Source organism: Pleurodeles waltl, chromosome 5 (assembly GCF_031143425.1).
Source record: "Pleurodeles waltl isolate 20211129_DDA chromosome 5, aPleWal1.hap1.20221129, whole genome shotgun sequence".
Taxonomy (NCBI): Eukaryota; Metazoa; Chordata; class Amphibia; order Caudata; family Salamandridae; genus Pleurodeles; species Pleurodeles waltl.
Window position 1 is genome coordinate 1132776814 of NC_090444.1, and position 12792 is coordinate 1132789605.

A 12792-nucleotide genomic window follows, 5' to 3' on the forward strand; every position below is an offset into this window, starting at 1 on the left:
GTAAACTGAAGGGTTTTCCTGTGCCCAGCCAAATAAAACTTTGTTGATTTAAATTGCCTAGATGCTTGTCAGATCTGAACTACTCTTGTTTTCTGTTAATCAGATACTTTTGCTCATGTGATGTGTTGTATTATTTGAATGCCTAGTTCTTTTAATGTTAGTTTGCCTTAAACTCTCTCGCCGCCTTTGTCAACCCTTGGTGATACTGTATCTTTATAATTTTGTTTTGAGAATTGTTTCCATGACTTTTGGCTTGCAACAAAACTCCTTAACTCTATTTGTGACTGGAGTTTTCTTGTATGGCCAAATGGGTTATACTGTATGACATTTTTGGGCTGTATTGAAAATTGTGTTGATGGTTCTACCATATCCTATTTGGGGTCCAAAGTTAAATTGGCCTCAGATGAGCATTGATTCCAGCGAAGGATGAAAATGCTCCAGCAGTTGCTGAAGCTGAATTTAAAGAAAGGAATGCAACTCCACAAGAACAGTACTTTCAACCATCCATATCACTAATGTTTGCAACTTTTACAATGCTGACCCAAAGTGGATGGCAGGATTTCTAGAGTCGGACAATGACCATTAGGCCATGACTGCCCTCTTACTAGAGAAAAGACACAAAGGTGGTAATTTAAGGTTAGAGTCTGGAGAACCACCATGTTTCTACTGGGGACCGCACTGCTAGCTTTGCCAGCAGAAACCTTCGACCTGGCAATCTGTCAGTTGCTGCAACACAAGCTGACAGTAACAGATTCCTGGCTTTACTTAGCGCAGGGTGAAGGTTTCTAGATTTCCCTGTCGGGATGGCCTTGTGATGCATGGTTCACCTGGGGAGGGAAAACAAACACCTGCCAAACATATAAAGAGTAACTTCCTCTACATTATGGTCATTGTTTATTTTAAAATAAGAGTCAAAATGAGACTAAACAAATATGGTGCCCACTTCATATTCTCCTCTTCCTTCAGTGCCTTTACCAAACCAGCTGCTTCACTACAAACCCATTTCCTGGCTCTCTTCTCCTTGAAAGGGGTAGATGCCGGTTTTAGGCCTTTAGGTGCTGTAATTAAGGGTCTGAAAAAGCAACAGTTTTGTCTATATTGTTGATGATCCACAAAAGCATTTTCCTGCTAGAAAGTAAAAACAAAAACTAGTAGGGCCAAACAACAGTCGGCCTTTTGCTGTCCAAGCACACAGCAGATAGACTCTAGCAGGATGGCCTAACGGTTACACATCCTTTCTACTGGCAACATCATGTACACCCAGCCTTGTTGCATTAAAAAGTAGTGAGCAGTGGGGACTCTTCTCTGTGCCCCACCATCTGGTGCCACGCCGTCCTCCACGACAAGGGTGGGATATTGAAGCTCTGTAGCAATATGCCTTCTTTAGTGGCAATTAAGGTGCTGGAGGTCACCAAAGAAGCTGCAGCCTTACTTCATGAACCCTTACACTAGTTTTAAGTTCATCCAAGAGGGAGACCAAAATTGCCTCAGTCCCAGGCTGAGGGCAAATGCTTGGCAGCAACCATTCTACAAAGTCAGAAGCTTAAAGATAATTGGAAAGGAACTTGATGAAGGATTCTTCTCATGTTTAGCTGAGGCTGGTAGGAGAGTTGCTAGTGTGTAATTTGTATTTTTGGAGGGATCTACACTTTGCTTTTACATCTACGTCAGATCCCTTTTTGTGGTTCATGCCCCCTATAATGGTGAAGTTAATGATTTTGGTAATTTTCTCCACCACGGCCGTGGCCTTTGGCTACAATGCAGACACTGGACAAGCATCTTCTGGTGAGTCTGGAGTGAGTAGAGAAAAAGACACACACCTGCTTCGTTCGAAGTGTAATCACCACTGACTGTGGCACATTGACCAAGCAAGGCTTCTAAGTGTCGTACACTGCATGGTATTCCTAGAAAACAGAAAGAGAGACCCTTACTATTGAGAATAGTTTTCAGGGCAGCTGGAGGCCAAGTTGTTTTCAGCACAGTAAGCAAGGAAGTAACCAACAAATCAAAATGCCCCCTTCCCGCTTTGAATCAAATTGCTAAGGACATTGTGTGGGTGAAAGAAGTAAGTCCAACCCTTCCTAGAATTGTTTTGTTCACTCTAACAATCATCTAGCTGTCCATTCAACCTCCCACCCTTTCCTCCACCCATCCATTTATCTATATTCCCATCTTTTCATCCTTCATTCCATCATTTCACCATTCAATTCATTCAACTGTTCACACATTCATCCTTTTGCCCATCCAGCCAACATTTATTTTCTATCCTTTCATGCTTTGTTATTAAATTAATCCATTCTTACACCATTCCACCCATTTACATTCACACATCAATCTGTGCATCCACCCATTTCCGTTGGTTCACTCTTTCATCCATTCTTCCGTTCAGCCATCCATCCATCCTTTTAAGCATTTTTGGATCCTTCTGTATATTCATACTTTCTTCATCCAAGAACACCTCCTTCATTTGGTGTTTTCCACCTGCCTTTCTTCGAACCTTACTTTCTTCCATGTGTCCTTCCACCTTTCCGTCTGTCCACCATTCTGCCATCTTTCTTTCTCCACTTTCTCTTTCCATTTCTATCTACCGTCTTTCTTTCCCTTTTTTGGTGCTTACTCTGCTTGATGCTTTCCACCCTTTTTTGGTATTTTCATAGGTTCTTTTGTTGTCTGCTGGTTCACTTAACAGCCTTCACCTTCAACATTTCAGCATTCTCCTGATAGTACCTTAGAACGTTTTTTAGGCTTTGTATGCATAACTACAAATGTAAAAGGCTAGTAAAACAAATAAAATATTTTTTATGAGACCCTGGTTTATCAGGCCATGAGGGACTGTTGGAACCCCCACTTAAGCTACAAAAGTGGGGGCTCACAAGACCAGTGACAGAGAATATTAGATTTACTTTAAACTAAGCAGGGTTTTAACCAGCAGATCTAAGGTGTTGCTCCCTTTTTACATGTTGAAGAAGCAACTTTTGCCAAGGAACCTATTGAGCCTATCAGTGGTATTTAACCATCTTCTGGGAGAAGATTCGTTGATTATCATTGATAGTGTCGTCAATAGTGTCCATGAGTGTGGCAGAGTCTGATTGCGAGGGAGTAGTAACAAGAATGGCTGACAATTCACATAGGCTGTTTCAAAATGTATATTATGCCAAAGTTTATGCCGCTCTTCATCAAAGGGTCTAGCTAGATGTTTACTGAAAATTGAATGTGAAAATGCACAAAATAATTAACCAGTACTTAGGTCTACGATGTGATTGACAGGACTAAAGAGCAAATCTAGTATAGGATGTACTCAGTACATAGTGGAAGTAATGTTGTGAGAGTGTCCTAGAACCTCTATTGGGTGGAAGCTTAAGTGGAATAAATGGTGCAATGAAGCTAATAAGCTACAGCGTTTCCTTGTATTTGATTGAACACGTTATTGGGCCATGCTGAAAAACTGATGACAGGCACATGTATAGCAGTGGTGGTTGGCAAATTTGTGCATGGTCAGCAAAGCCCCATTACTTTCCATTCACCAATCATGTCCTGTGGTTTTTCGTTAAACAGAATGCCTGAAATCAGGCCGTTAGCATAGCTAATGTCCTCCTCTCAAAAATGCATTGCTTGTCACTGGAGGTTAGATGATCAGTCACCCTTCTTCCACATACAGAATGCCTGGTCAAGCAATAGCCACAATCTCTGGTGGGGTTAACCACAAAAAGTCACTAAATTAACCTGTGCTTAACCATGGGTAGCTTGGCACAAAAACCTAGAGGCAATGTGTAAAGTATTTATGGAGCACACAAACTGTAATAAAATGACAACAGAGCACAAGAAAAATCCCAAACCAATTTAGAACAATTGACTGGAGTTTGAATTTTAAAGAATTTTAGAGAAATTTTAGTGCAAATAGCAACAAAAAGCAAAAAGCACCAAGGATATCTGGTTGTGCTGGATTGAGTCAAAGTTACAATTTCAGGCTGACCACTATCAAGCGCAGGTAGGCTACAGTCACCAGATTAGGTCCACTAAAATCTTATCTTCTCAAATCCATGCTAAGAATCTCGTTTGTGGTGGAGAGGTGCATAGGGAACAGGGAAAGCATTGCGGGAGGCTGCCGGCGTACAGTGAAGAGTAGGCCAGGCATCATGGGCAACCTTTGCTAAAACTTCATTTTGGAGGTCCCCACAGTGGTTGATGCTGTAGCATGAAGAGTCAGGCTGACAGTGCTTCATGCCGAATCGCAGTGTGAGTAGTGAGGTCTTGGTGAGAACAGGCCCATTCACGGTTACAAACAGCCCAAATGTCCCTTGTGCTCAGATCAGGAGGCCAGCTGACTAGCCCTTGGAGTCATTCTGGTATCCCTGAGTTCAAGATGAAGTTGCAGTTGCAGTTATTTCTCCCCAGGCAAGAGGGCAGCAGGTCAGCACAGCAGGATAGCAGTTCCTTCAGGGCAGCAGTCCAGCAAAGTTGCAGTCCTTTCAGAAGCATAGCATTCTTTTTTTCTGGCAGAGTATCCACATGTCCAGAAGTGAACTGAAAAGTTGGTGCCTGAGGTCCCTTTTTTATACCCTGATGCCCTGGTTCTCGAAGGTGGGAGAAACTTCTAGACAGTGGCTCTGAAGTGTATGGAATTTCTGGCCTTTCCTGTCCTGGCTGTAAGCTGGATTCAGTGAAAATGTAAGGTTGTTAGACCCTTTGTGTGAGGGCAGAGCACAGGCTAGTCAGGTGGGACTGTGCTCAGCTCCGCACCCCATCCTGCTTGCAGACGGCCCATTCAGGCACACACAATCCCTCTACTGTGTGACTGTCTGGGAGGAGGTCGCAAAATCCAACTGACCACCGCACAAAAGAGTTAAGGGCCGAAAATGTTCAACTTTCTAAAAGTGGCATTTTCAAAATTGTCATAAAAAACCTGACTTTACCATTAAATAGGGTTTATCATTGCAATTTCATAAACACCAAACATGATATAGCTACCTGTTTTCAATTGAAACTACAGCTTAATAAATGTAAGAATGTTACTCAATGGGAGGGATAGGCCTCAAAGTGTTAAAAAACTAATTTGGAGGTTTGAACTACCAGGACATATAAAACTTAAAAGTACATGTCTAACCTGTTAATTACACAGCACCCTGCCCTATGAGCTACCTAGGGCCTAATTTAGGGATGACTTAGAATTAATAAAATGGCAGCTTAAGGCATGCCAAAGGGGTTTGAATCCCAAGTTGACAATGCAGTTTAAAACTGCATTCAGGCGCAATGGCAGGGCAAGGACATGTTTCAAAGTGCTACTTAAGTTGGTGGCACAATAGGTGCAGAAGGCTCACTGGTGGCATTTACTTTTATGGTATACCACCCTTCAAGGGACTTCTAGGCAAATTCAAAATACCAATTGGGTATAAGCCAATTTAATCATGTTTAAAGGAGAATACAAGCACTTTAGCACTGGTTGGCAGTGGTAAAGTGCACAGAGTCACATGGCCAACAAAAACAAATTCAGCAACAAATGGAAGGTAAAAGGCACAATGTTTGGGGCTAACCCTGCAGAGAGGGCCAGGTCCAACAACCTGCATGTTCAATTTGGTGTTGTCACTAAAGCAAACCCCAAAGAGGCAACAAGTGACACTTTCTCCACTAGCTCATCCTCCAGGATTGAAGTTTCCTTCAAACAATTTATGATCTAGGTATTTCATGTGTTTAATTTTGGACCTATTTATGGTAAGACTGTGGTCCCATCAGAAAAGCTAATAAGTCCCTGATTTTGCAGCCATCGTTAATTCCCATGCAATCATTTCACACCAAAAGTACCAAACAGTGAGGTTTAGTAATTCTATAATGAGGGATTTTGGTATTCTACGTTTTCCATAAGTGAATAGTGATTATCTCAAACATCAGTGTTTTCAAACCTGTACCTGGAGATAAATGTTGAAGTTACATTACCTTCTTTTCTAGTCTAGCCTTTGTAAACTTGTGCTAAACACTTTCTAATATATTCTTGGCCTACTTTTCCCAACTGGGTGTCCACCATCCTGTCTGCCCTAATGAGCCCTTCATATTCCAAATGGGTTTGAAATGGTTGTTGACAAATGCAACGCATATACTTAAGAAACTGATGTCCTATCTTGGACTCCAGGAAAGTAATGTCCTGGCAGATAGGCAGTTCTGAGTTCTCTGTCTTTTGTAAATACAGAAGCTATATGTTCCTTTCATTTGTTAACAATAGGGACACTGAGCTCCTAATTTCGTCCCTCTTTCTCTTTTCATAGTGTGTCAAGTTTAAAATGTTTCTTATGAATAGCATTTTTTATGTTTTTTCCCTAAAGATAATAAACCTGCTATAGTTGATTGTCTGAGGCTAGACAAATTGTTTTTATGCCCACATTCATTGTTTTCAGTGCTTGAGTCGACTGACCAAATAACTCTGTTTACTAAGCGAGTCCTTGGTGAACCGTTGTTTCTGTACATATGTTTATATGCAGGTTCCCATTGGCAAAATGGGTCGTGTTGTACTTCTTAAAGTTCAGCTTAAGCAGGGCCATTTTTACTTTGATCAATCTCCCAGTCACTCACAGTACCCTTTAGGATATGTAATTATCTACAGTTAGGAATCTCCTTGGGTTATTTCAACGGAACTAGGAATAGTGAAGCCTCTCGAAACAGTGTTTCAGCTTCAGGTAAAAGGTTAGCACTCTTTTCAAGGCTGAGAACAGATTACTAACTAATAGTTGAGGCATATGCTAACCACCTCGCAAAAGAATCTAGCCTTTTCTTTTTCAGTTTAGATGATAGCAGGAGGGGAATCCCTTAGTCACCTCATCACAAATGTAAAAAAAATGAAAAGTCAAAATGTAAAAATGGACACATCAGTTTAGAAGATCAAGCAATATATATACATATACATTTTGAAGTAGCGGCCTTGAGAAAAGGCCCACTCCAGACTCTGTGGGCTATGATGGGTTTGAATGCACCTGTGCTTGGCTTGCAATTCCCCACACCCAAACCTGTGGCCTACCAATGGTGCATGCTGCCTGGCAGTCTGTTGAAGTATGTGGCCTAGCTGGAATCAGTGGTGGGATCAAATTAAGGTGCGGCCCATCCACCACAATGCTGGACAAATCACCACATGTAGCCATGAGAGGAGCACCTTCAACAGTTCTGACAAACGTTTGGGCAGTAGAGGCAGAGCACCCTTCTGTCCCCTCAGGAGCAACAAACACTTGTGTATGGCCCAACAATCCTTTCTAATATCTGGTTCCACCCGTAGCTTGAATTAAGAATGAAAGATGAGTTATTCAAAGGGCCACCTGTCACAGAGTCAAGAGAGGACATCCTCAGGCAGCTCCAGCAAAAGGGTAAGATGGTGGAGGCAGGTGGAACAAACAGCAGTGTGGCCTAAAAGGCAACATTAACTCATCCACGCACTTTTGTACCATGGTGGGATGGCAGCACATGTGGCACTGACAGGGAACTCCGCTGTTTATCTCTACGTAAATGTGAGGAAATAATGCTTTTTTCAGTATTGGATGTTTGCAGGGTTTTATGGCTATGATCTTGCAGAGCACACACAATTCATATTTATTTAGGTTGCCCTGGGTCTCTACTTTGGGAGTGTTAGGTTTTCCTGGATGTCACAAATGTGGAGCCAATATCTTAAAACATACCACTTTGTAAATCATGATGACAGACAGGGCATCCAAAATGCTGTGTACCTGGTTGCAGTTTTTGCCTGTTTCTCTGTATTAAAGTATGGTCATTCATATATATGGCCCCATTTTGACAGATGGAAGTGTGGGATAGTAGGCGGGGGTGGGGGGCAAAAAAGAGGGAACACTAGGCTACAAAAAACAGCTTATGTATATTCTCCCGATCCCAAAAATAGATTAGCTATTGTAGACCATGGGTCGCAGCCCCTTTTGGTAACAGGATGGGAGGTAGGTTTCCTGATCTACTCCCCAGAGGGGCCCGAAATACAGGTGGAAGTAGGGTCAAGAGTATGAGCGAAAGATATGCCTTTTTACATATGGCAATATATGTAACCAGAAGTTCACTGACATTTTTCATCACCCTTTGGGGAAGATAAAGGGGTAACATTCCAATCTGGTTCTCCGATTAGTTGAAATGCGGATACTGCATAGAAGCCCGCAAGAGGTACACCTTGTACTAGAATACCTGGGTTATTTTTGCAATTCTCAAACAACGATCTCTGGTGTTAAAGGGGCATTTCAGTTCGTACAATAATGCACATCAGAAATACTACCCCCAAATTGTTCCTCATGTTAACTGAAAGTCACATTGTGGCTAGAGGCCAGAGAGAGCCATAACTTGCGCCAGGATGCTGGGGCCCTTCTCCACTTCTAGTTTTTTTTATTTGACAAAAGGAATACCTTGGATCCCTCAGGAAAGTCAAGTTCTCCCAGGGGTGAAAGACACGGGCTGTGAAGATAATAATCTAATCTAGTCTCTTAGATGATCTGAAATGCAGGTGGTAGGTGGAGGCATACCTTGTGACAGAGTGACTTGCTTCCCTATCTTTTTCTGTTTTTCTGATTCTCAAACAATGATCTCTGGTCTCCACAAGTTTTTTCCAACCCCTGAGGATGGTCAATTGGAGGGTATCAGCTTTGATCTACTGTTGTAGGTGCTGAAATGATATTCAGATGGTAGGTAGAGACCTTGGGGGGTCATTTTGACCCTGGCGGTCCGAGACCGCCAGGGCTAAAAGGACGGAAGCACCGCCAACAGGCTGGCGGTGCTTCCAGCCCTATTACGACCGCGGTGGAAGCGCTGCGGTCGCACCGCCGGGGCCGGCGTTTTCCCGCCGTTTTAGCCCCGGCAGTGATAATCCGCCAGGGCAGCGCTGCCCTGGGGATTATGACACCCCTACCGCCAGCCTGTTTCTGGCGGTTTGCACCGCCAGGAAGAGGCTGGCGGTACGGGGTGTCCTGGGGCCCCTGGGGGCCCCTGCACTGCCCATGCCACTGGCATGGGCAGTGCAGGGGCTCCCTAACAGGGCCCCGGCCAGCTTTTCACTGTCTGCATAGCAGACAGTGAAAAGCGCGACGGGTGCAACTGCACCCGTCGCATGGCCGCAACACCGCCGGCTCCATTAGGAGGTGGCTCCTATGTTGCGGCCTCATCCCCGCTGGCCCAGCGGGGATGTCGTAATGGGGGCCGCGTGAGTGCGGCCGCATTGGCGGCCGCACGGCACGCTGCCCGCCAAGGTCGTAATGACCCCCCTTATGTTCACACTCCCCCTGCATTTTTATATTTCCATTTCTCAAACATTGAGTGATGGTGTCCAGGGTTCATTTCTTATGTCTGGTGGGTGGCAGACTGAAGGTAATACCCCTGTTCTGCTCCAATGCTTTGGCTAAAATACATATGTTGGCTAGAAGCCATAACGACTCATGTCTTGTGCCAGGAACCCAGGACAAAGATTTGGAGCTTCAATTACTATTATGTTGGGACCTGCAATTAGTTTTGCTCTGGGATCCACAATGGCTGGCAGAGAACCAAAAGACCCCACCAAAATGCAATGGGGGTTGCAGTGGTACGCCCACAGCTGCTCCCACTGCACACCCCTCTGCCGCAGAAAACTGCATCGGGCCCATATTTGCAAGGTGACGTTAAGCCACGCAAAGTGGCTTAACACTGCATTGTAAATATGGAAAATGATGCAGCACCACCGGAGCGTTGCTAAAACTGACACTCTGGCGGCGCCAGGGGCTTGTAAATAAGCCCCTAAGTGTTTATTATTTATATTTCCTATTGACATTTTACCTGCAGAGGAAAGTGCCTAGCTCTTGTTGATTTTCCTTATTTGGTTTGCACTACCTCATGTAAAGCCATTGCCCAGGGCTTGCCTATATTCTTTCCTTTTGCACACTCCTCAACAAGTAGAATAGCAAGGATGCCAGGGCCCTGGCGCAAGCAAGGAAAGTGTTCCCTTTGACCACTGCTGGGGATAATAAAATACAGCAATGATCAGGCTTCAATGGGCCCCGCAGGACTCTGAGCCCTGGTCCTACTGCATCTGCTGCACCAATGGTAGCTACGGCTGTGCCTTCAACATTCTGCTCACTTCAGGAACTCCGTTCAACCTACTTACGACCTTTTTCAATCTATTTTCATTTCTCCCTTTCTCCTCCATTTTTCGTGTTCTGTTTTCTCGTCTTTCTCCCCTCCCGTGCCTTCTGTACACCAAATTCCCTCACAATACCTTCTCCTTCCATCACACCGCAATATTCTCATACTTGCTAGTGCCAGTCTAGCTCCCAATCAGATATGCAAAGAGCTAGCACTGGGCACGGTTTATGTCCCACAAGCAATACTAAAATCTCCAGGTAAATGCATGTAAATCTGGGAATTATTTAAATAACCATTTTATAAGCAGTTAGTTGTTCATGTGAAAAACAGTGCTGACGTGATCTTTAAACGGGCTGGCTACCTTGTTACGGAGCTCCCGTGCGGCAGTAGAGAACATCAGCCATGTTGACTGTGGAAAAAAAATATTTGCTCAATGGCATTATTTTGATTTTGGAATACCTGTTTGGAATCCTGATCAATATGTTCATTGCAGTTGTGATCAGCCTAGATTGGTTCAGAAGGCAGCATATCACCTCTTGCGATGCCGTTGGCCTCGTCATTGCCGTTTCGAGAATGTTTGTGCTGTCAGGAACTATGGTCTATATTGTGCTCCTAATAGTATACCGTGGACTGTGTGTCGCTGTCTGGGTAGATTTGGTTTTCCTGTTCTTTGGTGTGTTTTTGAGTATCTCTAGCTTTTGGTTCACTGCTTTACTGTACGTCTATTACTGTGTGACCATTGCCAACTTCCGCCACCTGCTCTTTGCCTGCCTCAAGGTGAAGATTCCCCAGCTGATGCCTTGGCTCATCTTGTGGTGCACTGTTGTATCTCTGTTGTATGCCCTCACCTCACCGTGGTTTTATGCAGTGTTCCTCAACAATTCAGCAACCATCTTTTTTGGCAACAACAGCTGGAAAGATTCCACAATAGAAACAGTCCACTGGAAACCTATGCTGTATTACTCGCTTGGATATGCCCCACCATTTCTCATATTTTGCGTTGCGGCTGTCCTCCTGATTGCATCACTGTTCAGACACACCAAGAGAATGCAAGGCAGCGCCAGTGATTTCAGTTGCCCTCGCATGGATGTCCACTACCGTGCAGTGAAGTGTGTGGTGGCGTTCTTCCTTTTGTTTGCGGCATACTGTGCTGCCTGTCTATTTGAAACAATGGGTCTCCTTCTTACTCAGGAGACATGGGATTTTGTTACCCCAGCGATTACACAGTGGTACCCATTTGTGCACTCTGCTCTCCTCATCCGGAGCTATCCCAAACTCAACAAGGCGGCAGGGAAGGTTCTACGACATGCCCGGTGCTGGAAGCAGAGAGCCGTCCCTGAAGAGTAGATGGTGTCTCACAGATAGGAAACGAATCTTATCTTGATAGATGAAATGCGTAACATCAGGATTTGAAATGCCTTCGAATTATGTGACACTAAAGACAACCCTGGGACAATGCCCAAATCAAGGGTCATTGCATCTAACAGTGGACTACGTATGATGGACTGGGCAGAAAATATTTCAAAACGCACAGGGGCCGATTCACAAAAGCAATATATGAGTATGAGAAGTAATATTCCAACACACCTTTAAGAATTGGTCCCAAAATTTCTAAAGTGGGACTTCAATGGAGGTTATTTGGGGAATATTCACATACAATTGGTACAATTAGAAAGGAGTGTATTTTTGTGAACTTTCACTAACAGGGAGTTCTACGTTTCGGATCAGTTTCATAAAGGCTTGTAATAGTACATAAAACTACTTCACGAATACTACTCCCCTGACTCAGAAATCCGTTTGTGAATCAGCCCCAAAGAAAAGTATCACATTCAACTGTTGTCATCAAAATTGTTTGCAATTTGTTAAATGTTGGGACAAGTAGGCAAGATTTCAACATTCCAAGACAGTGACTGTCCTCTGAAAAACATTTAATAACATTGCTTTTCCTTATATACTTCTTTCCCCTATGCTATCTAAAAGTTGAGAACCTGTCCTCCACCTCTTTCTCAAATGTTGATTTAATGATGTGCCTTGATTTCAAAATTACATGTTTTTACTGTATGCGTTAATTTTTTTCTCCTCCTTGCCTGTGTTTTCCGTACAGGAAGATATGCTTTCTGATTTCACCACTAGATGTTTTGTGATTACAGAAAAAGCATACCTTTGAGTTTATGGCAGATGCGCAAGGAGATTTAAGCGTGACTGTGAGCAGGATGAGATGTGAACCCATGTTATTAATGTGATCCCCATCTCCCTGAAACTTGTCACCATAGCACACAAGATATGATATCCTTAAAAATAAGCGAAGGGTCATTCAAGTGCAGCTGTTTCCAGACAATATTATACACTTTGCAAAGCAAGTGAGATCGAATACATTTATTGGATCTTATCCATCTTAGTATGCATAGAGAATGTGTAAAATGCTGCTATTAATTATACAACCAATCTTGATGTGTATATGTTATGGTAATGACAACAAGGACATTTGTTGTTGGAAAAAATTGATGCACTGCTTTCTTAATGACAAGTTCTCTTTATACGTTGACTTTTGTAACTGATTGCAATAAAAGGAAAGTACTTTAATGCAAGTTTGATTGAAATGTTGTATGGCAAACATAACTTGGTCTTTTTCCAAAATACACTTGACAATCACTTGCTACTAACAGCGGTTATTTAACAAAACCGTAACATTGAGGCTGATGGGGTTCCATTTTA

General features: G+C 43.3%; 1 protein-coding gene across 1 annotated transcript; it reads left to right on the forward strand.

Moving 5' to 3' along the window:
- The first annotated feature begins 10479 nt into the window (after positions 1 to 10479).
- Positions 10480 to 11424, forward strand: LOC138297096 (taste receptor type 2 member 40-like). The gene has a single exon (XM_069236597.1). It carries the CDS (start codon positions 10480 to 10482, stop codon positions 11422 to 11424), a length of 945 nt encoding a protein of 314 aa, XP_069092698.1.
- Positions 11425 to 12792: the final 1368 nt, after the last annotated feature.